The sequence below is a fragment of the Hydractinia symbiolongicarpus genome, chromosome 9 (assembly GCF_029227915.1).
Source record: "Hydractinia symbiolongicarpus strain clone_291-10 chromosome 9, HSymV2.1, whole genome shotgun sequence".
Classification (NCBI taxonomy): domain Eukaryota; kingdom Metazoa; phylum Cnidaria; class Hydrozoa; order Anthoathecata; family Hydractiniidae; genus Hydractinia; species Hydractinia symbiolongicarpus.
In genome coordinates this window covers 5773125-5799297 of record NC_079883.1, presented here as the reverse complement: position 1 = coordinate 5799297, position 26173 = coordinate 5773125, and the positions used below count along the sequence as shown (strand labels likewise).

The following is a 26173-nucleotide window of genomic DNA, read 5'->3' as shown; positions in this document are numbered from 1 at the left end:
CTCTTGCTTGCCACAGAACCCAACAACAATGCGGTATATATGCAATAAAACATCATAACACAACACAGCCAATTCATCCTTTGGATCACGTCCCTACATGAGTTTCAACCTATAATTCATTAACGGTACATCATAATTCAAAAAACATATGTTGTTGTGTTTAGTTTGTCTATGTAATGGAACCAATAAATTACCATTTGTAAAGAAAATAAAAATGTTTTTTAATGAGTGTCAATAGCAACTCAATTCTAATGGGCAGCTTTATTCCCAGAATTCTTCAACTTTTTAGAATCTCGGAGATTATTTTTAAAAGAAACCTGGGAAATGAAGTTGACCAGAGATCATTTTGACTTCCTTATTATTGACGCCAGGACAACTGCGTAGGTAACGCATTTTCCTTGACTTGTGTCACTCTTTTTTGGGAAGTTTGATAAACAGTTTTTCTCGGAGTCAACTCGAAAGGGAACTAAAAATAAATTTATTTATTCGCTATATAACAATTCAATTCAATTGTTTTGAATGAAAATCAGGACATGTACGACGTTTGTTCAGTCTGTTTATTTTACAAGTATAAAACAGAAATTCATTTCTATTTCGCAAAACAAAAATTAATTATTCAAATTCAAATTCTATAATATAGCACGCCAAGGTGTGTGTTTATATTCTTTAGGGATTTGGGATCCAGTTTCCAAGATGGCTGCTGCGAAAATATGTTTAATTTAATGTTTATTTGCTTAGATTGCAAAAGAAATGTTCAATGTTACACAGTGACGTCAAATCCCTCTGTATTCTTTTTTCTTTTTACTTCTCTGTGTTTCCCAATAAAAATAATACATCCCCTGACCATTTAACTTTTTTGGTGTCATAACAAATTACAAAAACATTGTCCTAATTAAGCTATGATATAAGAACATATTTAAGGGAAGCCAAGACTTTTAATGCTATAGTATTTTTTATAAACTGAAATTAGGTGGCGTTTAGCCCTCCCAGGCCTGGTGTTCACTTAGGGGTCAAACATGGGGCTTTTTTCTAAACTGAAATTAGGTGGCGTTTAGCCCTCCCAGGCCTGGTGTTCACTTAGGGGTAAAACATGGGGCAGGAACCTCTGTCGTGTTCTCACGTGGAAGAGGGGCGGTTTTAAATGCTTGAAATAAAAGGGCGATGGGGAATGGCTTTCCAACAGTATGTGCAGAATACCCGTTCATAAAAAACAAAAAACAAAAAACAAAGTGAAGCATGGGGTTTTTCTAAAAAAATATTAAGAACGAGAAACGGTCTCAATTTGCAGGAATACATGGTAAGCTAAAAAAGCTAACCGGTCAATCCTTTAAAAAAAACCCCCGATAAAATGATTTAAAAACAATAGTCCTGTTAAGGAACATTATTTTGAATATATATGTATGTACAAATAAATAGTTTGATAAATCTTGTATCTGTTTTAAGAGTTGCATCATATATTGCTTTCTATTTGATTGAGTCAGGAGATAAACTATCCTTGGCCAAAGCTAACACTGTTGATAAAGCTCATTGTAAATTTCGCAACTGTTGAACAATACTGACAGCAACGGTATGCGAGGTTGTGGTTCGCAGATTTCTCAACTTTAATTACCCAAAGAACGTTAAATAACATCTTCATTATCTTCCAGCACAAGTAATTCACGATTTTCGTACGTTAAAAATCCATTCACATCTATTAGAATGTTAACCACGGTGTCACCTTGAGAACTGAAAAAAAGGAAAATCTCAATCATAACAATAACCGAATTTTGCCAGCTCATGCTTCAAAACCAAGCGGTGTTACGGAACGCACGAAACATGTTACAGACGCACGAATTATTCACGCAAAAAATATGTACGACGGGTGGGTTCATGTTAATTTTCCCAAGAGTTAACAAATAGTATAGATTTCTTCTTTAGGTAAGATGCATCAAAAATATCACTTGTTAATATTACTCGCTTAGATAAAAATACATTACTATCGTATTGTTTCGTATCGAGGCCTGATCTAAGTACTCAATAATAAATGGAATGTACTTTAAGGCAACTATTCCAATTTTCAAAAAGTTAAAATCGTGAACGCAAATGTTCCTCTTAACAAAGCAATCAAATGCCATACACAAAAAGAAGAAAAAGAAGGAAGAATACTATCTGTACCTGTTGATTAAGTCGGGTAGAGTTATATGAAGTGGATCGACTGGCTTGACCATATCAAATATTTCATCCTACCAATAAATCAATAAAATAACAGAAGAATTATCACTTGCATTATGTCAAAACTTTCTAGGCTGGTTACGTAATTGGTGATGAAAATCTCACGAGAATCAATTTTCACGGTGACAACAATTTAAACACGCGCTACACTTAAACATCATTTACCTTTACATCGTGCAGAGAAACTTGCTCGTGCCCATGCTTCTCCATCTCTTGTTGAATGGCCTGGTAAACACAAAGTAAGTATACAAACAAAGACAGTCTGCTTCTCGTATGTTATGAAAAGATAGTTCGTATAGTTTGTATATAAGATGCAAATGCCTATCAAAGGTTTTTTGTTGTCATTTGTTAGTTTTTTGGAAGGAATAACTTACAGGGCAGAGTGATTTAAAGGCCATAGAATTGTTGATTCATCATAAGGTGCTTGGTATGGATTGAGACAAGAAAACGCGACTGATAGTTGGTTTTAAAAGAGAGAAAATATAAACTTACTCGAAAGAAATAATTGATAGCAAATGTGTTCAAGAAACCATTGTGCTATAAAAAAATAAAAATTTATGTAAATACAAATGATTTATTTACTGATTCTTGCGTAAATTAAGCGAGGCATTGACTCCCTTACCTGTACATCTAGTATTTTAAACAGATACTGCAACGCCTGAAAATAATAGATTGCATAAAGTTATATTATGTCAATTACATTGACACGAACCAGCTGTATGTCATGAACTGTTCATGGAAGGGGCACTATATAACAAATAGCTAACCTAACAAACGTAAGTAGATGAAACACTTTTTCTGCTTTGCTTTTATCTCTTTTTATAACAATCTCAGATTGGCTATGTCCTATTTGGTTTAATATTTGGAAAGCAAAATAAGCATTTTACGGGAAAAAAAAAACACCTTTGAAGTGAGAAGTAAGAAAACACGAACACGAAATAGACATTCAGATTTCTTTGTTCACCTTAAACATACCTGAGGTTCTCGCTTATTCTCTAACGCAAGTACAAAATCCAGATAGGTTTTGTAATCCTAAATAATAAAATTTACAACTTGATATTAACGATTTTATTTATTAAAGAAACTAGACAGAAATCTTTGACAACGAATAGTGAAGCAGTTACACTAACTGGTTTTGTGTGAGCTTGTTACAGTATAGAAGGACTTGACTAAGGATCTTGTCAATTTTGCATAACAATTAAATATTAAAACACAATGCTTTAGTTCCTATTGGATTTGTTATCAATGAAGGTCCTACGACCTACGCTTCTAGTGCGTTCCAAAGCTCCCATGTTAGCTACGGATGACAGGCGAGAATAAAAACGGCTTGAATACACAAAAGCATTCGTTATGTTCTGATCAAAATTTCGACAAGTGAACACACACTTGATTCAAAGGCTTCACCTTCACGCCACTAGTAGTAAAGTTACATTAACTCTATATAGACTGCGGTAGAGAAAACAGAAGTACGGTTGTAAAATAATATAACATTTAGACGTCTTCTCACCATCTCTCCTTCATAAGTTAAACATTCTTGAAACACGAGGTCTAAGAAAACGTTGGTTAGCGTTCCTGTACCATACCTAAAACACACGTCATAAATAGATGACTTAATAAACAAATGAAATTTATCCAACAGGCGTGAATTATTTCTGATGATAAGTGTAATGTATTATGTACAAACACGACAAGTAGCTAGCATTTTGTGGTTATGACTTAAGCCGGATTTCCAATGAAATAAATGATAGGCATATTGTACTGAAAATCAGTTTATCTGATGGTGAAGCTTTTTTGTTTGCCATGTGAAAAAGTAGGTTTGAGAATTCAACTTTTTTTCGTGGTATCCAAAATTATTTTAAAAAAAATAAGTAAGGAAAGTCTTTTAAACCACTCATTAAAACTAAAATAATCGTACAATAAACGTAATATGATAAAACGTATCGTATCGTACCATAAGATACGATACGTTGTATGACTTATTGGAATTAGGGTTTTATATCAACATGACAGAGAACCAAGAAACGACTAGTATATAGCATGCAATTTTGTTGATAAAATCGAGATACCTTTTTAGCTCCTCCTTACTGAGCATTCCATTATGATCCGTGTCCAAGTTAAGATATTGGCCTGGAAAAGATCACATTGTTATTATGGTCGCTGTCGAATACATGCGGTACATCATAAAAAACCGAAATGTAGATTTCAACTTACCATAAACTCTTAGTGCAGAAGGGGCTGAAAACCAATTTGACTCTTGTTTTTCTTTCGACAAAACTTCATCACGAAGCTAGCAAAAAGTTAGGTTAAATACTACACTAGTTTGGTATTAGTAAGTCTCAAGAAATCTTTTTTGAAAAACAGAATATTAAAAAAGCTTCAAAGTTGATTTTACAGAATTAAACCTTTATTAACAAGTCACAAAAATAACAGAAAATTAACTCAGGCCTTGAAAAACAAAAATATTTAATACTTAATAAATATATAATACTTGTAGTAACATATCGTGGTGGAGGAAAAACATTGCAGAATAGGGTAAAGGACATAGCAAAACATCGACAATTGTCTCTCCAACAGGCCCGCATGTGGCGTCAATTGTTAACGCAAAGGAACTACACGCGAAAGTATGGCAATATACAAATATTTTATAACTCTCAAACGCAGATTTTAAATCAAATTTTGAGCTTGATGTATTTTCTGTAAAAAAGAGGGTGGTATGCTTCGCGTTTTCAAATTGTTAAATAATTCCATAAATTTTATACCCAGACGTTTTTAAGAATTCCACGAGTTGACATAAAATACAAGAGGATTTTCTTTTTTTGCGTTAACCCTTTCAAATTATATTCACTCTCCACTACAGATCACCTTCTCCGGCTCAATCATCTTCTCCGGCTCAACAAAACCTTGTATTGAACATTAACTTCTCTCACCTCGAGTAGATCATCTAAGAAACTGCATGAAAGTATATCTTGAATTTTAATTTTACCTAAAACAAAACCTGATTATGTCATCTTTTACCATGATAAAGTTCTCCTTTAGAACAGAGAGGTGACAAAACAACCCGAGATTTTTGTAACGTAAAACAGGAAGCGGATCCTAATATGTGGGTGAGGCTAATTGTCAGTTCTGTTTCGATTTTAGGCCAATAAAATATGTCCATTCAGCTATCTTAGAGAGCCTTCGCAAAATATTAGCGCATTACATTCCCCAGATTACCACAAAAAAACAAACGGGATTGTACCACAAAACTCGCCGGCGAATTTATTGTAGGCGGGATTGTACTCGCAGGCGGGATTGTACCACAAAACTCGCCGGCGAGGCATTGTCGTGACTAAAAACATCCAGTACAACCATTGAAATCTGACACATTTGAAAAAATGAGGGTCATGCAATGGGGTCCTAGTGCATTTAAAGCTCCCATTTGAGATATGGAAGCCATGCAGGCATAACACTCACTGAACTAGACAACCGACCAAGATATCAAGCCTATTTTGATTATGAACGTTAAGTAGAAATATTCCGTTGCTTTTTTTATTTCCAAAGACATTTATATCAATATATTAAAAAATGATGTCCCACCAGTTCTCTTTGGATCCAAGAAGAAGAAAAATTTCCGAACAGCTGTACACACATAGAAAGAATAAAAGTTCTTCTCCAATCCATCAAGCTAAATTGCAAAAAGAAGAATGAGGTCAGTCGAAGTCATATGTCGAAAACGACGTGGCAATAATATTTTCAGTCAGAGATTCAATATTACTTACCTGAGGTAAAGTGGGGATTAATTCCAAAATATAATTTTCTAGATCCTTTGAAAAGAAAACACGATCAAGAATAGTTAAACTTTTTTTTAGTATAATAATATTATGTATAGAAAAAATGTATGCATACTGATTCTCGCAGAAAACCTTGACCTGCTACATCGTACAAGCTCAAACCAATTCGTGTTTGATACAACCAAACTAAAATATATATGAAAAAATGACATATAAGTGGAGTATTAACGTACATAGGTTAGTGCTCCTATTTTTACTATTTTCCCAAATTCTGAAAAGTTTCCATCTACTCCCACCACCCCCATCACATGTGCCTTAACACCAGAACTACTTGTGGGCAGTCTTTTAGCCTCGCTTATTTTCTTAATTTGAACCCAATTTCTGTAACATGCCCAAACCCTTCTTCATCGATATTCCGACTATAAGCAAAGGCGACACCTGTGGTTAAAAACATTGATGTAAAAAGCAAACTAAGTTATCATAATGAATAATAAAGCAAAGATGACATAAGTGGCCGTGTAAATTTGACAAAGGTAGATTTAGCATCGTTTATAGTAAGATAAGGACATCTTAAATACCTTTTCTCATAACATAATTAAAGAACTGCATAATGGATATTCTAAGAGAAAACAACAACATGGATTACCAAACTATATCACAAAAAAAATTCACCAGTAGTATGTGAAAATGTTACCTTCCGAATGTGTCTTTCTGATACAGTTTGATGTAAGTGATGGGCTTGAAGAATTGACTAAATAAAAAATAAATATAAAAATAAAATAGTCACTTATTTTATACACACACTTTGTTAATTTCGCATCAATTGTTGACATGTTTAATCTGCCGTAAAGCCAACTGAGTTTCACCTGACCAATCCTGTGCTTAATTTTTGAGACAATAAAGTTTGCAAATTTTGCAGGTGTTACACAAATTTGTCACATCTTTTGATTGCTCACTTATAACACTTATAATAGCAACCCTAATTACACTTTCGAACACGTCCATTTTATGGAATAACCAAGTCGGGGAACACACAGACCCAAAAATTTAAGAAAAATGGCCACGCTGACTTTACCAATTATTAGCACATTTTGAGAGCTGGAATCTAACCAAATAATCAAAGACAAGTTCAAATTGCATGACCATATGTATAAAATGGCCTTTATAAATACATGTAGAGAAAACATAAAAATTTTCACCATATTTTAAAGAAACTTGTAGCATGTTTCTTATGTGTTTCGATTTTATTTTTTATTAAAATATTTTTTTAACTTAAGTCAGAATTATTTGTGTATTTTTTGAAGAACAGGAAAAAAGTAAAACATGTGTATTAATTGACTTTCATAATTGTAATCTCAAAATGTGGAAATTAGAATTTCTGAAAATCAACATTTGAAAAAAGCAACACATCTTTTGTTATTATTATTATTGAAATCATTTACCCAGGATAGCCTTTTCAGTTTCCATTGGTACTGCTATCAACGAGGGTCCTACAAAGGGGGTCCTAGTGCATCTAAAGCTTCCATTTGAGCTACTATATCAATCCTGTTCTCAAGCTGACCGCTGGCAGAAAGGATAGATTTACACTCTTATAGTCTCTACACTCTTAGTCTCTGGCATGACTTAGCTGGGGTTTGAACTCAACCCAAAAAATAAATTCATGTTCAAGGATTTCACAATCAACCATCGCAATCTGATATTTACAGTATCAATGTCGAAAAATGCCATGTATTAGCAGTTTGATTTCCACATTCAAAAACAGTTTTTTAGCAACAGAAAAATTGACATAAAAAAATCAACTGATATAGCACACGTAGAGAAATTATTTGTATATTTACCACCAGCTGTCATTATTGTTGTGGGATTGGCAAAGGGAAATTAATATAGTTTGTTATTTACAAATGGGTTTATTAAACTCTTTACTTTGGTGTAAACACTTCTATTAGACACTAAACAGTCGTTACCATAAAAACAGATTTGACAGGTTAATTTTTTAAAAAAATAACACATGCCTTAAAAATTTCTAAAACAATAATTTTTTCTCACAATTTTATTTGTTTTCTTTTGCTGTCTTTTTCTCTCTGTTTCTTAATAAAAAGAAAATTTTGATTGTTTAAGCACACTCTCCAGTTTCCATAAAAAGACTACAATTTTACCTGCATTTTGGACCTGCTTCATCTTTCACTTTCAGGAAGCCATGGTAGTTAATCATCTTAAAAAAAATACATCTTTCTGATTTTTAATCAATGATTGATAATTGCTCATTGATAACTGGTTTTCACATGGAATAATTAAAACCTCAATTAACACAATGATATTTTATTACATGTTTGAACAGATGAAAGAAAGGCTAATACATAAACAACAAAAAAGTTGATATTATTATAGACTATATAGACAATTTTTAGTCTTTGATGATCAAGCCTCAGTATTATTGCTAAAATATTCTTAATATTTAATTAAAATATTGACTAATCCAACCTGTTCATCTCCTACAGATGGTGGTTGGCTATGCTTCTCCAATAAGTTCCACAAAGACTACAATTAGATTTATATAATGAAAGAGAAACAAAAGACCAATACATTGCATTATTAAGATTTGACCTGCACTTACATGCAATTCTTCATTATCCAATAATTCTCTGCTTTTGCGTTGAAGAAAAACTGCCCTACAATGTTCAAGTATATACTGCAAGAAATTAAGATATTTTTAACTCACATACGTATGATGAAGTTAACAAATTAGACTTTTCATAAAATTCTGATAAGAATTAAATAAGCAGACCGTGATTCCTCTCGTAGTTTTTGCTGTAAAACATCATCATCCGTTGGCAGCTAAATACAGTAATTTTTGTTATTTAAAATACAGTTGACTCATGCTTTATCATTAGAGTAAGTTCAATTCGGCTTTGAATACAATACTATGAAATCTACCATATTTACGCTATTATTCCCACTGCACAATTAGCATTTTCTTATAAAAAAGACAGGGTTAGTAGAGAGGTGGGATTATTATTTCAAAGCATGGAAATTGAGTTATTATTATCTTCAACAAAAAATAATTCAGCAACTTTTTAAAAATCATAAAACCTCACCTAAGAACACAAAGCTGTTCCTTGCAATGAAAAATGCAAATTCTACACATTTAATTAAAATTCTAACATCAATGCATTCAAAATTATTGTAAGATACTACTGACACTGCCACTGAGGCAGAATATTGGTTAGTGTATGCATGACATAAAATTGACAAAAAAATACTGCATGCAGGATTACTGGAGAGGGAGGGATAATTTTTTAACCCATGCAGGAAAGGCAGTTTTACTAGAGAGATTGGAATATTATAAAAGCAGTACTGTTATAAATGTGGTAACAATAAGGTAAATATGGTAACTGAAATTTTTAAGTGAAGGTATATACACAGGACCATATATTTGTGGCACAATAGGTTACATCTGGTAGCTGATCTTAACCTGTCTCTTATGTCATGACATAAATTTTATGTTGCAATAAAAGTATTATTTAAGTTTACCTTAAAATAGAATCGTGGAATTGAATTTGCACCAGCATTATTTGCAGATTTGCAGTACAACTTTTCTTTGTATTCAACATAATACTTTGTCATCAACTTTTCTTCCTCCTCTTCCTGTTCCTCTGCTGTTTTGACCTCTACAGAAAAGTTACATATGCTGGCAGAAAGATTAGGATGAAAACTATACATGTGTGAACTGATATACAGAACAGAAACATTAAAAAATTTAAAATATATATAAAATGCTGCACTTTATAAAAATTGCACATCTGGTATTTTCTTAATAAAGAACAGGTTGACCTGTCAACGTAACCCTTAACCCGTAAAAAAACAAGTTTTAAGTTTTTAAACTGAGCCATCTATATATTTTTAAAAGTTTGTTCATCACCAGGATTTTTCCAGAGTTTTCACTGAATAAACTACCCTCTCATTTAAAAATATTAACTTTTCCTTTTACAGCACTGAGAATTAGTTTGATTGTCAATGATCATGGCAATCAAGTGAAAAAAACAGTTTATCAACACCAAGACAACTTTCCCAGACGGTAAGACTGTAAAAAATAAAGAAGGATGAATGAAGTATCAAATATATTTAAATATAGGCTCGTACAACAATATCAATAACGAATAATTTAATTCACATTACCTTTTTCCTTCAAAATCTTTGCATTCCTTTTCTTTAGTGCTTCAACCCAACTCATGGCAATAAGTTATTAGTATAAAATTTTTACTGTAATATCAATAATAGTACTAATAATGCTTTTACCCTGCAATGAAATGTACAAACCTGAAAACAAAAACATAGGGCCCAAATTTTGAGGTAGATTTGTCCCTTGAAAAGGGCTTTCTAATTGAGGGCCATCTTTAAAGTATGCATTAAATTGCTCATTTCCCGACTCACCCTCCCTTCTGTGCGCACTTTTATATGCTTTTGCCCTGACCCTCTCCTCCCCTGTGTAAGTCTGCCATATAGTATATATATATATTCACAAAATTTGTCCCTCACCCTACTATGAAAAAATTTGATTTAAAAAAGATTGTTTTTCTTAAAAATTTGCAAAAATATCACTATAAAATCTTAACAGTAAGTGAATTAGTTTCCTTTTTTTATTTGCTTTAACGGAAATTATTAATGGAAATAATTTCAAAACAACAAAATATACAAAAATGGAAGTATACACAAATGGTTCAAGTGGGGCACATATAAGTTCTTATGATAATTTCTTTCCCTTGTACCACCTGTACGCTTATCCCCCAATTGCGTTGTACTTTATGGATGCCTAATGCTGCATCAAAAATGCAAGTGACCATTTCATTATATAGATTGACCATGTTTGGAAAGAAAAAATAAGCCTACAAAAATCACTTGATGGTGATATGCCACTGAATCTTGTCTCAAAACATTAAGGGTGCATAGAACATTTTAGAGATAATTGAGAAGAAGACATGCTGCGCTATACTTTAAAAAACTGTTATTTTCATAACAATTCCTAACTAATTGTATAAATCGTCGAAAGACAAGTGATAAAGGTGGATTTTATGAAATTCTAAAGAAAAAGCATCCTGTGTTGAAGAAGAGATGGCCGACTGCAATTGGAAGAATTAAATGGTCAGAAGAGTTGATAAAGATAATAAAGTGTGTTATTTACACTTTGTATATATCTAGTAAGTGACTTAGTTCACTGGTTCTTAAGTTATTTTGTAAAGTACTGTGAAACATCCTTGTTTTATGACCCTCGTAGCTGCATTTTTTCTGAAAAGCACAAGAATTACAAAAATGGACGTGTATCATATAAAGAAATCATCATCAAGAGTGAATTTTTGGACTTAGCAGGGAATGGTGATATGGTTTTAGCATATAGAGATTTTCTGATTGAACAAGAGTTGGCAACAAAACGAGCGTTTTTGAAGATCCCTGAATTTACTTGAGGGAAGGACTAAATGTCTGCTGCAGATGGTCAAGTCGATCGGTCAAGGTAGATTGCAAATGTGTGTATTCATACTGAGAGGGTTATTGAAATGTTAGGGAAATTTTTTATTCTAAACACGACAATTCCCATAACCCAAGTTGATCCAATGGATAATGTAACTGTGGTTGTTTGTGCACTAATCAATATAAGCAATTCCTTGCGATAGTATAGCAAACAAACCAGGTGAGAAATGCCATGATGTTATCAATCCACTTTGATCTATAAATGTAACATGCTGATGATGTTGATACCATGTGAATGTAAATGGATTTCTGTTGGCTAAGCATGTGGATAAAGAAAAAGACTTTTCCCATTTCCTTGGGGTACATATTGTTTTATTGAGCACATTTTTTACGACTTAAGCTGAGTCGGTCAAGTCATGTTTACATATTTTTGAGGGTGGCATTATCAAGAAAAATACATGATATGTGCAATTACCAAAGAACATAAACAACATATAGCTGTATTTGACGACTTGATATTCAATTAGGAAAGAGACTTATAACACTGAAAACTTGATGTTATAGCTATAGCTAGCTATATATTAAAAAAAAACGTTTTAGCAGACTGAGAGACGGGACAAATAAACAATTGAAATTTAGCTTAAAACAGCTAGTACATAGAGTTGAGAGCCGACTCCATATAGTCCTCCAGCTGGCGCTAAAGAAGAGAAAGTATTAGCTAGCTACAAAAATAAAGAATATAAGCTGGCTAGCTTTTATAGCTAGCTAGCTATAGCTAGCTAGCTACATTAATTTCAGACATAGCTATAGCTAGTTAGCATATTTTTTACAATTACAACATGTTCCAAAATCAAAGGATTACCCTAGCTAGGCTGGTTACCTGTTCCATTCGTTGGTTGGTGTCAACGATGGATTGCTGCTACTAAGCCACTTTGCGCACGGCACACTGGCAAAAAAAAATAACCAACTTTTCAAACTACGGAATTTCAATCCCGCCATTTTTGTTTACATTTATCGGTACAAAACATTAATGAATAACCAGACCGTTGAACCACGGATGCGAATGTGAAGCCCTAAACAATGCGCAACAAATATCGTATGTATGTTTTCGGCTCTGACTTGCTGATTTCGAATCATATACTACGTTGACACTTGAGCACTTCACCACGGATTCAAACGTAATAGTTTAAAAACTAAAACGTTTTATTCGTTTTTATCTCTTTACACTCATGTGCCAAAACGTTGTTGCCAGAAAATCTAGTGTAAATGCAATCAAATGTATTAGAAAACCGGACTGTTTTTTATATATATTGTGGTTGAAATAATATTAGAATTAACACTTTGTGTGGCGCAATAACACACGTCAAAAGTATGCTCAATGTGAAATCAGAACAACCTCGAACAACCCATCAGGAGGGTCTGCAGCGTTTTTTAAAATGAAGATGAAACGCGTATTTCATCTTCCTATAAAAACCCTACAGGCCTTGGGTTCGAGGCTGAAATCAGAATAATTAATTAAAAAGTACGGCGAATATAACTAACGGGAAAAAGACTTCCAGTTTTCGCACCGTCCCTGAATCGAAAATTCAAAAGAAGACGCTGGACACCCACTTCGCCAGGGTTTTTTGACTTGTTGAAATGAAGACAAAGAACTCTGGGGACGAGAGTGGACCCCTGTATAATACGGAATTGGTTAATTTTAAAGTAAACCATATTTATAAAGAAGTTAAATTAGGGACCTACTTATGTAAAAAAAAATTCAAAGCCGCTTAAAAGTTTTCAGAGATTTTTATGTAGTAAGTCCGAAGAAAATTTTAAATACTGGGTGTCAACCTCGTTCCCAGGGCAATTTTTCGCTTTTTTGATATCCGAGACGGTGTGAAGTTCTCGCCGTCCGAGATTGTCAGAAAGAGAAAAATTGGCCTGTGGACGAGGTTGATACTGGGTGTAATTTGGTTGGAAATTTGTTTGTCAGAGTGTGAATTTTAATCGCTATCAAAATATTTTGTCCACCGCGCACCCATGGTTATTATAAAACGGAGCAGTTTTTATTTTTTTATCAATTTAGTGAAAAACGGCGCAAACAATCTCGTCCCCAGGAATTGTTGAGTTTTTTTCCATATTTGGGCGGAATTTTTCCAAATACAAAATACCTCAGAAACCCTCGAAGAAAGATGTTTTGGAGCTTTTCAATTTTTGGACAATAGGAATTTACACTTTGAGAAATTAAAATTTGACTTATTTTTTTCTGTAGGATTTCGAAAAAACTTTAAAGAAGGGTTCTTAACCGACGACAGTTTTATTAACTTTAACGAATACTCGTCCCCAGGATTTGTTGCCTAAGGGTCGCTAGCGCTTACTTAACGGTAAAAAAGGAAGTAATTTCGCCGCCCGCCGTCGTTATGTCAAAAATGGCAAAAAAAACCCTGGACACGAGGTTCACTTTAACTTTAAGAATTTGACCTGTCGTGAAAACTTGCCAGCATACTCGTCATGTTACTGATGGTTTCCTGGCAACTCTTCATTTGGTTTAATAATGTGTATTCTAAGGACCCAAACTTGAACATATCAATGAGGTGAATTTTTTCGCTTAAATCCCGAACTGAAAGTGTCCTTTTGTTAGTCCAGTGTATGCTACATGTCTGAATTCGCGCGATTGCGCTTATTTCAACCTCTATTTAATAATTTAGATAATCAAAATATTTAATTTGTTTGACGCGTCTAGTCAATTCACTTTTGCCAGTAATCAATATGAAACAGGAGTCCATTATAGTGGATACGTCTACACTGAGTTGAAAAGCATGTCTGCTATAAAGAGGTGTCTGGTACATAGATTTTCTTTATATTGCTTCGTTTTTTAAGAAAAGTAAAACAGACTCATTATGGACAACCTCTCTTACAAAAACTCTTATATCGCCATGTCCGCTACTCCCTGTTTAGCCAGTAATATGGTCCCTGCGTCCTGAATTTGTAATGTCTACTCTAATTTACAACAGTCATGGGTGCGCGTACTACATTATGAAAAGTTAACGTGACTACAAAATACTTATTTGGCAAGTGCAGCCATTGTCTTATAAACAAAGTGGAAAATGACTAAACAAAAACACACACATGCAAAACAAAAAGTGATGACGACCAGATAATTTCATTTCTTACTTCCCTGGAGCTACTAGCCATACCTAGAAGTAGAAATATTGTTAGGTACAAGATAAAACAGAATCTAAACAGCACACATACACATATATGCAATGTCATATCCAAGGTAAGTCGAGCTAACCTGATTGAAATAATGTAGTTTCCCAAAATAAAATTGTCTTTGACAAGTTTCTATTTTAGTGATGTGGTAGGTCTGCAAGCCAGACTCGTTTTCCATTGTACATGTTGCTTGCCATTACCCATACAGGTCATTTCCCTTCTTAAGCCTGATACACTTGTACAATATCACTGAAATATACCTTATAATATCAATATAATTTCTTAAAATATGTTTATAATTTCTTACAATATAGCTATAATATGTATAATTTCAACACCTGGCATGTGCGTCATAACCTCATAATTTACTGCATGGCTATAATATTTGAATAAAATCAAATGAGTTTGATTTTAATAATATTGTGGGTGATCTGGCTTTGAGTGCCTTTTGTTTGTGTGATAATAGATCTATTATCTGTTAGCATTGTCATGGTATGATGTTATGATATTAAATGAAATTATAACAATATTATAAAAAATTAGAAGTATATTGTAAAAAAATTATAACTGTATTATATAATATTTTTATTGATATTATACAAATTATAAATGTTGTCCTGGAATCAGAGGGCTGATCTGTTTTTTTCTTAGTGTCACTGTTTTGTATTTAAGAAATAATTTCATTGTGTTAAAGAAAATGTGACAAAACAATTTGTCACTGATCCATCAATGCATTTCTCACTGAAAGGTGCCAAATTTTTACATTATTCCACCAAAATAAAAGCAAGCCCCCCCCCCCCCCCTCCCCCCGGAATTATTAAATCATAACCTTGAAGAGGCTATCCTGAGTAAATCATAAATAAATAAATCTTGAAAGTTGTGTTCTTTTCTACTGTGGCCACTCCTGCTATATTTGTATTATTGAGTGTCTATAGGTTTATTTTGGATTCATACATGATTCCAGTAACTTATTTTCAGGCAGGCAATAAATTCAATGTCAATATATATATTCCAAATCTTACCAACATATAGTGATATGTACAAAAAACTTCCCTATGGGTCTCAAAATTTTAATAATTTTGCTGATAAGCAACTTATTTGTTGTAATGAAAGTCATAACGCGTGCACTGCATGCATCAATTTTTTTAGACAACCAACTGCTCCCTCAGCTCCTACTGCACCTCCACTTAATGTAACAGTAAATGTGACACCGCAACCAGGAGGTAGGTTTTTAAAAGTTTTTTTTGCGAAAAGTGCAAACATTTTTATTTCAAATATATTACATGTATATAACCATGTTGTATACCTAGCATCTCCACCTTATTCTGCTGCTGTTGGGAACCCATCCCATCAACAGTATCCACCACCAACACTGGAAGGTCAGTATCCACAGCCGCCACCTCAAGCATATCCACCACAAGGAAGTTACCCCCCGACAGGAGGATATCCACAACCAGGAGGATATCCACCACCAGGGGCGTACCCACCACCAGGGGCATACCCACCACCAGGGGGATACCCACCACCAGGAGCACCAGGACAATATCCACCTATGCAGTACCAACCAGGTCAGTATCCTCCTAGACCTTATCCTCCAATGCAACAACCCACGGGACAATACCCAACTGGCACTTACCAGCAGCAACCAAACACACATGTAATACCCCATCAACAGCCAGGTACTAGAAGTGCTGCACCATTCGCTGCTGGATCTATGGTGGGTGCTGCAGCTGTGGCGCCAGTCGTTGTTCAGAAAAAGAGTAAGGGCAATAAAAAATTACTAGGTGGTTTAGCAGCAGGTGCGGTAGGCGGTTATGCTTTAGGTAAACTTGTTGGTCATGGTCATCATGGTTTTGGATTTGGTGGCTGGAGTGGGAGTAGCAGTAGTAGTAGCAGCAGCAGTGATTCTGACTAAAAAAAGTGTTGAAATACTTGTTGAAATACTTGTGCCAAGTGATGGTTTAGTTTTCAAATGTTTAATTGTGCATTGATATTTGGATTATGTTGCCAGGAATACATATTTCTCAACCTTGAATATGTATATAATAAAACATTTTGTTATTACATGACATTTAGTTTTTTAGAGATTATTTTTTTAAGATAGCTTATAATTTTATTTTGTTTGAAATTGGATAATAAAATAATAATTTCAAAAATGAAATAAGCAACAAGTTCAATGGAAAACTTAAAAGGTTTATATTATATGTATATTGCACGCAACAATGTTGGATTCCAGTTCATACAATTAGTTATACATTATTGCATTCAAGATGTTTTCAACAAGCCCAATTTATTTACACGAATTTTTGGCCACAAAGGTAAGGAATTTATTGATGAATTTATGTAAAAAGTACATCTCATGGCCAATGGAAAAAATATGAAAAATATTGTATATAACATGCAATATACACCATTTCTTTATAAGCAAGTGATTATTTTGGTCAGACCTCAAGTTGCTTATTTTTTAATGGATAACTAGATCTTTTGCTTAATGGTTGCTTAATTTTATTCAACTAATTTTTCGTAATTTCTATGTAAGAAGGGAAAGAAGAAAGTAAGTCATATTTTTGGTAAAATAAAGTTTCTGAAAATAAACTTAGTGTGCAATAAAGAAGTTATTGTAGTTTTCTTTTCTTGGAGTTTTGTTTCTTTCGTTTCGAAAGCGATAAATGATTTTGTTAGTTGCTTCTCCTTGTGTGAGTTGCTTTCATTTTTGAAATCCAGTTCAGTTCGTGGTAACAAAAATCATGAGAACTACCCTCTAAAAATTACGTCTACAGTTATTTTTAAGCATTGGTGAGATATCGGAACAGGCCAAACGCATAAGCAACAAATCAGATTGAATTTACTGAAAAAATAACCATCAAAGTAAATTTCATGCTGACTTCCTGCGTTGTTAAAAAATTTGTATTAAAATGAAAATGTTTGACTAAATGACAAAAAATGAAAAATATGATGGAGATAAGAATTTTTGATATATATTTTCAATATTAATATTAATATTTATTATAGTATAACATGTTCTCTTGCTTTTTTTTTTTTATTTTTATATTCTTTTATTTTTTGATTTTATTGTCCAGTTAATTCAGTGTCTAGCTAAGTTCGTGGAAGCACTAAAGCTGGCGAATATAATGATTAATTCTTATGACCAGTAAACCCCTTTCTACTTTCTTTATAGAAATTTAAATAGAAACAGTGAAAATGTCCATTTAAAATTTGGCTTTAAAAACTATTCACTGGCCCTATATGGAACTTACTTGAGAGTAATAAAATATTTTATTTCAATCATTACTTTTATTAGGGCGGGTGCATAAGGTCCGTTAAATACACTGCGATTTCCACTGATCTAAAAATTTAAAAATGATAAATTTTTGAAATGTGTTTTATTTTCTTCAGTTCCCAAACATTTTTTTTATTTTGTTTACGTTGTACATCACAGAGGAATTTAAATTTTCGTTATTTTGCATTTTTGAAGAAGAGTTGTATTTATAATTAGACATACACTTTTTGTAAATAAATCTTAAATTTGATAGAAATGCAAAATTTCATTCTTTTCACATCTCCCTGAACATTGATTTTTCACACTGTTACTTCTATTGTAATCACCTCCTATGTGCCAAGAAAAGTTGGAAATATATTTATTTTTCGGGCTATCGGATTTGCACATGCGCATATTACAATAAGTATTAATGTTCCACGTGGTGTCTCATCAAACTCTCTTGCTGTGGCATCGCAAACCTTTAAAAGAGTTTAAGAAATAAGCCTAATTTTTCCTTGACACTCGGTTAACGCAACTTTCAAACTCTTTCTTACTTCTCTATTTTATTTTTTAACAGTAGCGAAATATATGTCGTGAAACGAGATTAAGGGATATCGATCTCCTGTTTGAGCACCTTATTGAGATGAATTGATATCTCAATAGTATCCTACCACTCTCTACTTTGACTATTTTGAACGAAGAAATAGCAAAAAATATGTTATTCACTCCCGCATTCTTGATTCTGTTTTGAAAGTTCGATGTAGTTATCGAAAAGTCTGGAGAAACGTGAATTTTTAGTTCTGAAAATGAAGATTATTATTTCCAGCGGTGTTCAATATGTCACAAACCGTCGACAAAATCATTAAACATTCTAGTTATTTTGAATGTAAGATTGAAAAGTTCATAGGTGGACCGTTGTGTTTGCTTTTGTTGAACATTTACTTAATTGTCATCTGTTCAGTTTATTCAAAGTTGAAAATCTGACTTAGATATCAGATATTCAATGCATAAGTATTTTTAGTTTCCGATACATAAGGTGAAATTAGAATAATAATGCGTACTAATTTTCGAGATCGACAGTTGTTTACTACCGCCAGCCCCGTATTTCAGCCCCGTATGGACTAATCCATACCATATTTTTAGCCAATAACCTCCTCACAAGACTTGTTAGAGACCATTTTAATTTTGTAGTAGTTACTGTGAATTTAGTTGCTAAACTCTATCATTGGTTACTACTGTTGTTCTTTACTTTGTTGGTCAATATCGGGAAATTCTTTGTTTTGAGCGCGAATGACCTTACTCACCCTAATTATATATTATTAATTCTGGTATTATTTAAGAGGGTAAGATGTGACCACGCCGACTTTCTGCTCATTAGTTGATTGTGATTCGGGGTTGGCTTTAAGGTTGTTTTGAATAGTAGGATTGGCTCTGAAATTTGTTTTCGTGTTGTAAGCTCTTGTATGAGTAAAATTCTGGCTAAAAGAAAACTCTGCTCTAACATTGGGACCAATGCCGTCACATAAATATGGCGAAATGCGTTAACTTTGTGTAATTTCTTCCATAGTTCCACCTATACGAAGTAGACGTGTCGTTATACATTAAATAGATTCATCCTTCTAATAGATTGATCTCACCTTTCCTTTATGTTGAGATATAATTCTTGTTTTGTTAAATTCCCAATTAAAATAATTTAATCTGCGTCCCGTGTCCCCTTTTACTGTATACTGGTTACATGCTGAGAAAGCAATTATATTGGTTCTAATATTCGCTAGCTGGTGGAACTAAATGATGAATTGAAAATTGAATTAAAAGAGCAGAGAAACCTTTTTCCAAAAGCTTTTATCACAAAAAAATAAAGAATGAAATATCAGTTAATTACGTAAATTAAATTAATTGACGTCATAGTGAAGTATAATCCGTTTCCTTTTTATATGTAAATTTGATTTGTGCTTTTAACTTTCAGAGAAAAAAGCGATATAAACTTCCGTTTTTTCTTTATTTTTTTGAAAAAGGGTAATAACTAAGTTTTAAAAAGTTTTGTGGTTTTTCACTGATTCTAACAATGTATTGGTTCTATCATTGCAAAACACCTCTGATATTGATGCTAAAAGAAAAAGAATACAAACACAACACAACACAACACAACAAAGTAAAAATTAGAAAAAAAAGTTAATTTTCTTCTGTTATCTAATTTCTTATTTAAATCTTCATTGAGTATTCAAAACGAAATAACCAGATTTTTTAAAACAAAACAAACAGAAAGAAAGGGGAACAAGAAAAACGTTTTCCATTAAAAGTTTTTCAACAACAAAAAATATTTCTCTATTTTTTAAAAGTAAAAACATTAATAAAACAAATTAATATGTTGAGTCTCAAACAAGAATAATCCGCCTTCGCGAATATCATAGAAAACCTCCAGTGAAATATAATCTTTCTAAATAATAGTTTTATTATCGCTAAACTTATTTTGTGTGACCAAGAACACACTTCTATTTTCTCCATTAAAAGCGAATATGATTTTAAGATTCTTAATACTCGTTGCTTATGGATGTGCCGTCCTTGATGGAGGGGGTATTTCATTAGAAAACTGGCTGTCAGAAACGAAATGTGGTATACGATATCAATACGCAGATTATCTGAAGAGTATGATAAATTGCTCTGTAGTAAAGAGATTGAACAGTTTATGCAGGAGAGATATCGTCGTTGCGTATTCACACTGGCCACCTTACTGTGTCACAGATGAAGAAGGAAAAGCTAGTGGTATATTACAAGGTAATTCTTTATCTAATTTTATTTTTATTTTTTTGTTTTCTTTCTTCTTTAGCCAGGCGGCTGTAGGTCCCATCACGTCGCTTTAACGTTTTTTTCTATGCTTGTTGTATGTTAACCCTTGGTTAAAAAATTTATATGAAGTCTTTCTTTGTACTTTGTAACGTGCGAAGATATCATCTTCTTGAATCCGATGCTCTGGTAACTTGAGCTGGCGTTTGTACAGGAGTTTTGCTGGGATTACTACTTCTCATTTTTAGTAGGTTTGTCCATTCTTATTTTTGTTAATTCGAATTTTGAGCATATCGCACTTAATCAAATAAGCGCCTCCCGCGAATGAGAGTCCCTTCTTACAGTCCCAAAATTAAAAGAACGCTCCGAACTGGAACAACACGGGAACAACGCTCTTTACGCAAATCTTCGCGAAACCTCGTATAAGTCAGAATACTCAAATATCATTGGCTATTTACTGCTAGAGAGAAACACGACGTCATCAACAACATCACTATCTCGTTGAGCTTAAGAGTTGCTCTTGAGCGCTAAAAAAATCTTTCCACCAGCGGTAATCATGTCAAACTTTGTATGTGCTCAGTAAAAGTGTTAAGCTTTTTGCGCTATAGTGAAAAATGAAGCCAATTAAAAACGAAATATATGCTGGGAATCAAATACATCAGAGTGCGTTTTTAATGAGACTTATTTCTGTCATTTATACAGTTTTGCTACGAAAGATACTAAGCGAATATTGCTGCCTTAGCTGCAACAACGTTACATTTTTACCTCCAAAAGGCTTTAGCGAGAAATTTAACTCCCTTGAAAATAATGCTGATATTGCAATGCCTATCGAAAATGGAAGACACAGCCGGACATTTTTCGGTTCACCTTACGTCACCTTATTCGAATTGGAATCTGTTTCATTTCTTGGGAAGAAAACTGAAGCAACTACAAGCGACTTACTCACGGCAATGATCTATTCCATTACTTCAACATGGCCTCTCTTTGTTGTGGCATTCACCATGTCAATTTGTGCAGGAACAATAATATGGCTGATGGTACGTCAGTATGTTTTTAACAATCATTTTTATATCGTATTTGTATCAACATGTGGGTTATCGGAAATATTTGTATTTTGTTTGAAATTTCCATTGCTTTCATAGGCTAGGTAACTAAGCTTTCTTTGAGGATGTTAAAATTTTATACGAAAGCTTAGACCCCAATGGGTGTGTCAGAGCAAGTCCCTAAAATTTAAATCAATCAATCAACACAAAATAATTTCTTAGAGCAAACCCTGATTTAACATCAACCGATAAGTACAAAGCTATATCTTACCCTCATAAAAATGCGATAATAAATGATATTTGTTCAGGTGAGTGAGGTTATTCGTACATTTGTGCTCAAAACACAGAATTCCCAATAATGATCACGTCAGCAAAGAACAACAAAAGTTACCAATCAAAGAGCGCGGTCAGTATTCTGACTGCAGGGAATTTCGTTTGCAACTCAGCGTAAATGTTTCTTCCTCAGCTATTTCGATTTCCCAGTGTTAAGAAAAACTTTACTGGGTCTCCCACTGGCCTTCACGCAGATTCCTGTGGAAACGTAATTTTTTTAAAAAAAAATTTGGAGAGAAGAATGAGCATTATTAACTATGAATTGTATATTAAAAAATAAACTGGCTACTTATTACTACTTATGCAACTTGACTAAAATGAATCTGTAAATAACTTCAAAAAAGTTGGAGGTGTTGGAAATCACTAGAGTTATTGAAAATCACAGTAGAGTACTGTGATTTCCAAGAGTTGGGCTTTATGAAGATGTAGAATTCTATTATATTTTCATCTATCATATTGTGTTCGTAAGGACAGATTTTAAAAATTATAACAATGGTAAACCATATAATTATTGATTAAATAATATAGGTATAACTTAATGTATTTCCCTCAGGATACTTGGTTTAACAACAGTCAGTTTCCAAGAAGGTTTCCAAGAGGACCATTTGAAGGATTTTGGTGGGCTTATGTTTCCATGACTACGGTTGGGTAAGTCGCGACAATATGATCTAGCCTCTACCTTAAAGAGGTTGTTCTTTCTGCTTGTTTTTGCTGTTATTGTTCTTGTTGTTATTGTTCTTATTGCTCTACCAGACAGGTACGAAGGAAGGCAGAGGTAATAAGCGTTTATTATACTCTCATGCAGGTATGGTGATCGAACTCCACAATCAGTGAGCGCCAGGTTATTTGCAGTGTGTTGGATTCTCATTGGTATTACTATCTTCAATATGTACACTGCCACAATTACATCTGTACTTACCACTGAAGTTGGACGCAATGAAAATTTTGATGCTGCTTGGAAAAATGTAGGATTCCCTTTTATTTAAGCAACAAAGCCATATGGAGAGTTTTATTTTCTTTGGCGTCAATATTATGATTTTACCTCTCAGGTTGGTGTGATTGCAAACAACACGGCTGTTTTATCTGGCGCTTATAGAGCATATGCGACACCAAAAGGTTTTTACGCATTATATTGCTTTCCAAATTTTTCTAACTGCATCAAAATATAGAGTATTATCTAATATTTTGTCAATCTCCTTTTTTCTTTGGATGGCAATCATTTGTATGCTAATCGTTTAGAAATCATTGACTGTACTCAAACTGCTACAGTGATGTATCTATTTTTATGTTTTTTAGTATACCCAACAATTTTGGCATTGAAGCTGGCTTTGGACAACGATGAGGTGTCAGGTATGCAAAGGTATTTTAAAGTAAATATAGTGAACCTGATTCCAATACCAGAGAATTCTCGAAGGAGTAGAACCAAATCAACTGTGGTATATAGAGTCTCATTGCACTCCTTGAGTTTTCAAGTGGGAGAAATGCTGCAATAATATGAATAAGCTGCCTTATAAAGAAGAAATATCTAGAGCTAACGTGAATCGTGATACGTTTAGACACGCAAAATTTTAAACAATTCTTTTAGGTTTTTATAGTAGCGTCGATGCAGGATTATTAATAGAAGTTTAGAATTGTTTAGCTTCACTTGTTTTCCATACATGCTTTATTGTAGAATTATTCGCGTTTTTTTTAGCCGTCGCATTTGAAGAGCTTACTGCATTGTATTTCAAAGGACATTGGTCAGATGAAAAAATCAAATATGAAGTCTACAGCAAGGTATCCTTAAGAAAAAATGCTATGGGGGTCGTATCGAAAAATTCAAATATAACACGTTTAATTCGTTCTTTTATGGATACTAACGAAGATGCAATTGATATTATATACTCAACAGGACAAAAGGTAATGTGGTTTCTTTTCTTTGAAAACAAACAAATGTTAATGTCCAGTCTAAGAAATTATGAAATAAAGAAAGATATAATTGAGTAACAAATACTTCTACTCATTTCATTTTTTTTGCATTAAGCATTGTTTGCATCCTTAAAAGGACACCAACGTAAAACATATCACTAATGAAATTCTAACTGCAACACTTACATTAAATTAATTTACAAATATAGATAACTTAAACTCGAGAAATATGCCCGTGGTTAAAAGGTGCAACTTTAAAAACAATTTCAGTGACTTTTTCAACATGTGTTTCAAAGATATCTATAAATGAGAAATTTATGTTACATGGTACTTTTTTCGCCTGCATGAACAAGCGCTATAATTTAGATGTAAATCAGCCATATATTTAATATATAAAAATGTAGCTATAGTAACAATCATGAAATAGTTCCAATACTTTTAAATTTTGCTATAATTTTCTTTACATTATCTTGAAAAATGTCTGATCTCAAAAGACAATCGACACTACAGTAAATATTTTCTTATTCTTTGTTTATTACACATGAAGTTTCAAAACATCTTGCCTTCGTCTTTTACTTTTGACTTCAGTGTTTGCTGTATTCCTCAGTATTAATTACACGATTATATTTATTGATTTTTTTTTATTTCTTTAATAATAGCCGTATTTTGTCTGTCTGTCCGCGAAAACCGCGTCCTGTTACAGAAACACGAAATGCGATATATAAAGGACGGGTGACCCCGTGGATTTTTCCACGGGTTAACGACTAGTCTATATTATAATGCCCGTATCCGTCCGTCCGTTCGTCCGTCCGTCTGTCTGTCACGCAAAATGGTAGCTTAGCTGCGACGGGCGAACTCGTGGATTTTTCCACTGGCTAACGACTAGTTTGTTATATTTTATTTAGAGAAAGAATGTGACACACAAGGGAGGAACAAATGTGACTTCATCGCCATTTTCAGAGAAAAGCACGACCTTTCTAATCACGTTATCGGCCATGGTTGTCATATCGTTGGTCTGCTTTATTGTTGGTGTGATAGCTGATCGCCTGCAAAAGAAGAGCACGAAAGATAAAAATATTGCTTCTCTGGAGGGAATCCCAAATTAAAATTATGAGCATGTAACTGTGTTCCTCGACTTACGAATGTAAATTTTGTGCTGCTTTTAGTTTCGTAAGCGCACGATATGCACGTCGCCAAACAAGGGCAAAGACCTACAGATTCAAAAAAAAAAAAAAAAAAAAATTAAGAACATACAGAAACTGAAAGTACTAAAACGTATTAAGAATGCTGTTGAGTGAATCTAAGGGTATCAATTATTAGGGTGGTATTAATAAAATATAAATGGCTATAGCTAGGGTGGTCATTATTTCCCTTTCCGTAAATATCTGGTTTTAGTGATAAAGTTAAAAATAACTGATGAAGCGTCCTTACAACATTTAATTAAGAAAGATATACAAGGCATTAATTTTTGCGCCATAATATTTCGCAGAATTATTTTTTTTCAGAATTTTTTTTGCTGCCTGTAAAAATATGAAGTAAATACTTAGTAAAAAGAGATTTTGTAATATTTTCAATTTTATTTAATCGCAAAAAAGGGATAAAAATAAAGCGGTCCATGCACGCAATATAAATATGATAAACTTAGTATCAGGTGAGGTGGAGTGAGGCGATAATAATTTGGCGTTTGCCTTGTTCTACTAAGTTGGTGCTGACTATATCATTGGGAATATTATGGAAACCTTTAATGTCAATAAAGTTCTCGCTGGTCAAATGATAAGAATTCCAGTGTATGTCTGTCTATTTTGTATTTCTTGTGGTAAATTTTATTTCTCGGATATTATACAGGAGCCTTTTTCTGTGAATGACGTATTTGTTGGTCCACAAGAACAATTTTTCGTAGATTAGTCATTCTTAAGTTGTTGTGGTAAATGCAAGAATTTTTATTTCGTTCGTCAATCGGAAAAACTAATTAAGCATAACTTTTTTTATTTTTGGTGGAGTTAATGGGAACTTTTGAAGATTTCCTGGAAAGTTTGTTTCGTGGACAGGATCGACCACAAAACTAGTTTTTAAAGAATAATCGTTTTTTGTTGAACATGCTGATATTCTTTTCATTTCGTGGAAACTTTTTTGGTAATAATACAGAATAACCTGGAAAACCACCGCAGATAATGGTTTGGTTTTTGGCCAGCAAGATTTTTTTTTGA

The 26173-nt window shown here is 33.3% G+C and overlaps 3 protein-coding genes across 3 annotated transcripts; 2 read left to right on the top strand and 1 right to left on the bottom strand.

Moving 5' to 3' along the window:
- Positions 1-1366: 1366 nt before the first annotated feature.
- Positions 1367-10392, bottom strand: LOC130656956 (serine/threonine-protein phosphatase 2A regulatory subunit B'' subunit gamma-like). Its single transcript, XM_057459899.1, has 21 exons — positions 10158-10392; positions 9513-9649; positions 8767-8816; positions 8596-8650; positions 8463-8519; positions 8138-8193; positions 6676-6732; positions 6560-6600; positions 6097-6167; positions 5970-6014; positions 5788-5875; positions 5139-5194; positions 4423-4498; positions 4278-4338; positions 3719-3794; positions 3187-3243; positions 2834-2869; positions 2704-2748; positions 2377-2436; positions 2155-2222; positions 1367-1725 (listed from the first exon to the last, which is right to left on the bottom strand). Exons 1-21 carry the CDS (start codon positions 10210-10212, stop codon positions 1620-1622), a joined length of 1353 nt encoding a protein of 450 aa, XP_057315882.1. The 5' UTR covers positions 10213-10392; the 3' UTR covers positions 1367-1619.
- A 4046-nt stretch (positions 10393-14438) lies between these two features.
- Positions 14439-19272, top strand: LOC130656441 (calcium-binding protein P-like). The gene is made up of 3 exons (XM_057459296.1): positions 14439-14706; positions 15789-15862; positions 15950-19272. The coding sequence occupies exons 1-3, from the start codon at positions 14693-14695 to the stop codon at positions 16552-16554; spliced, it is 693 nt and encodes a 230-aa protein (XP_057315279.1). The 5' UTR covers positions 14439-14692; the 3' UTR covers positions 16555-19272.
- A 271-nt stretch (positions 19273-19543) lies between these two features.
- LOC130656440 (uncharacterized) lies at positions 19544-25215 on the top strand. The gene is made up of 8 exons (XM_057459295.1): positions 19544-20673; positions 21385-21719; positions 22612-22706; positions 22864-23023; positions 23108-23174; positions 23355-23408; positions 23752-23957; positions 24872-25215. Exons 1-8 carry the CDS (start codon positions 20415-20417, stop codon positions 25070-25072), a joined length of 1377 nt encoding a protein of 458 aa, XP_057315278.1. The 5' UTR covers positions 19544-20414; the 3' UTR covers positions 25073-25215.
- Positions 25216-26173: the final 958 nt, after the last annotated feature.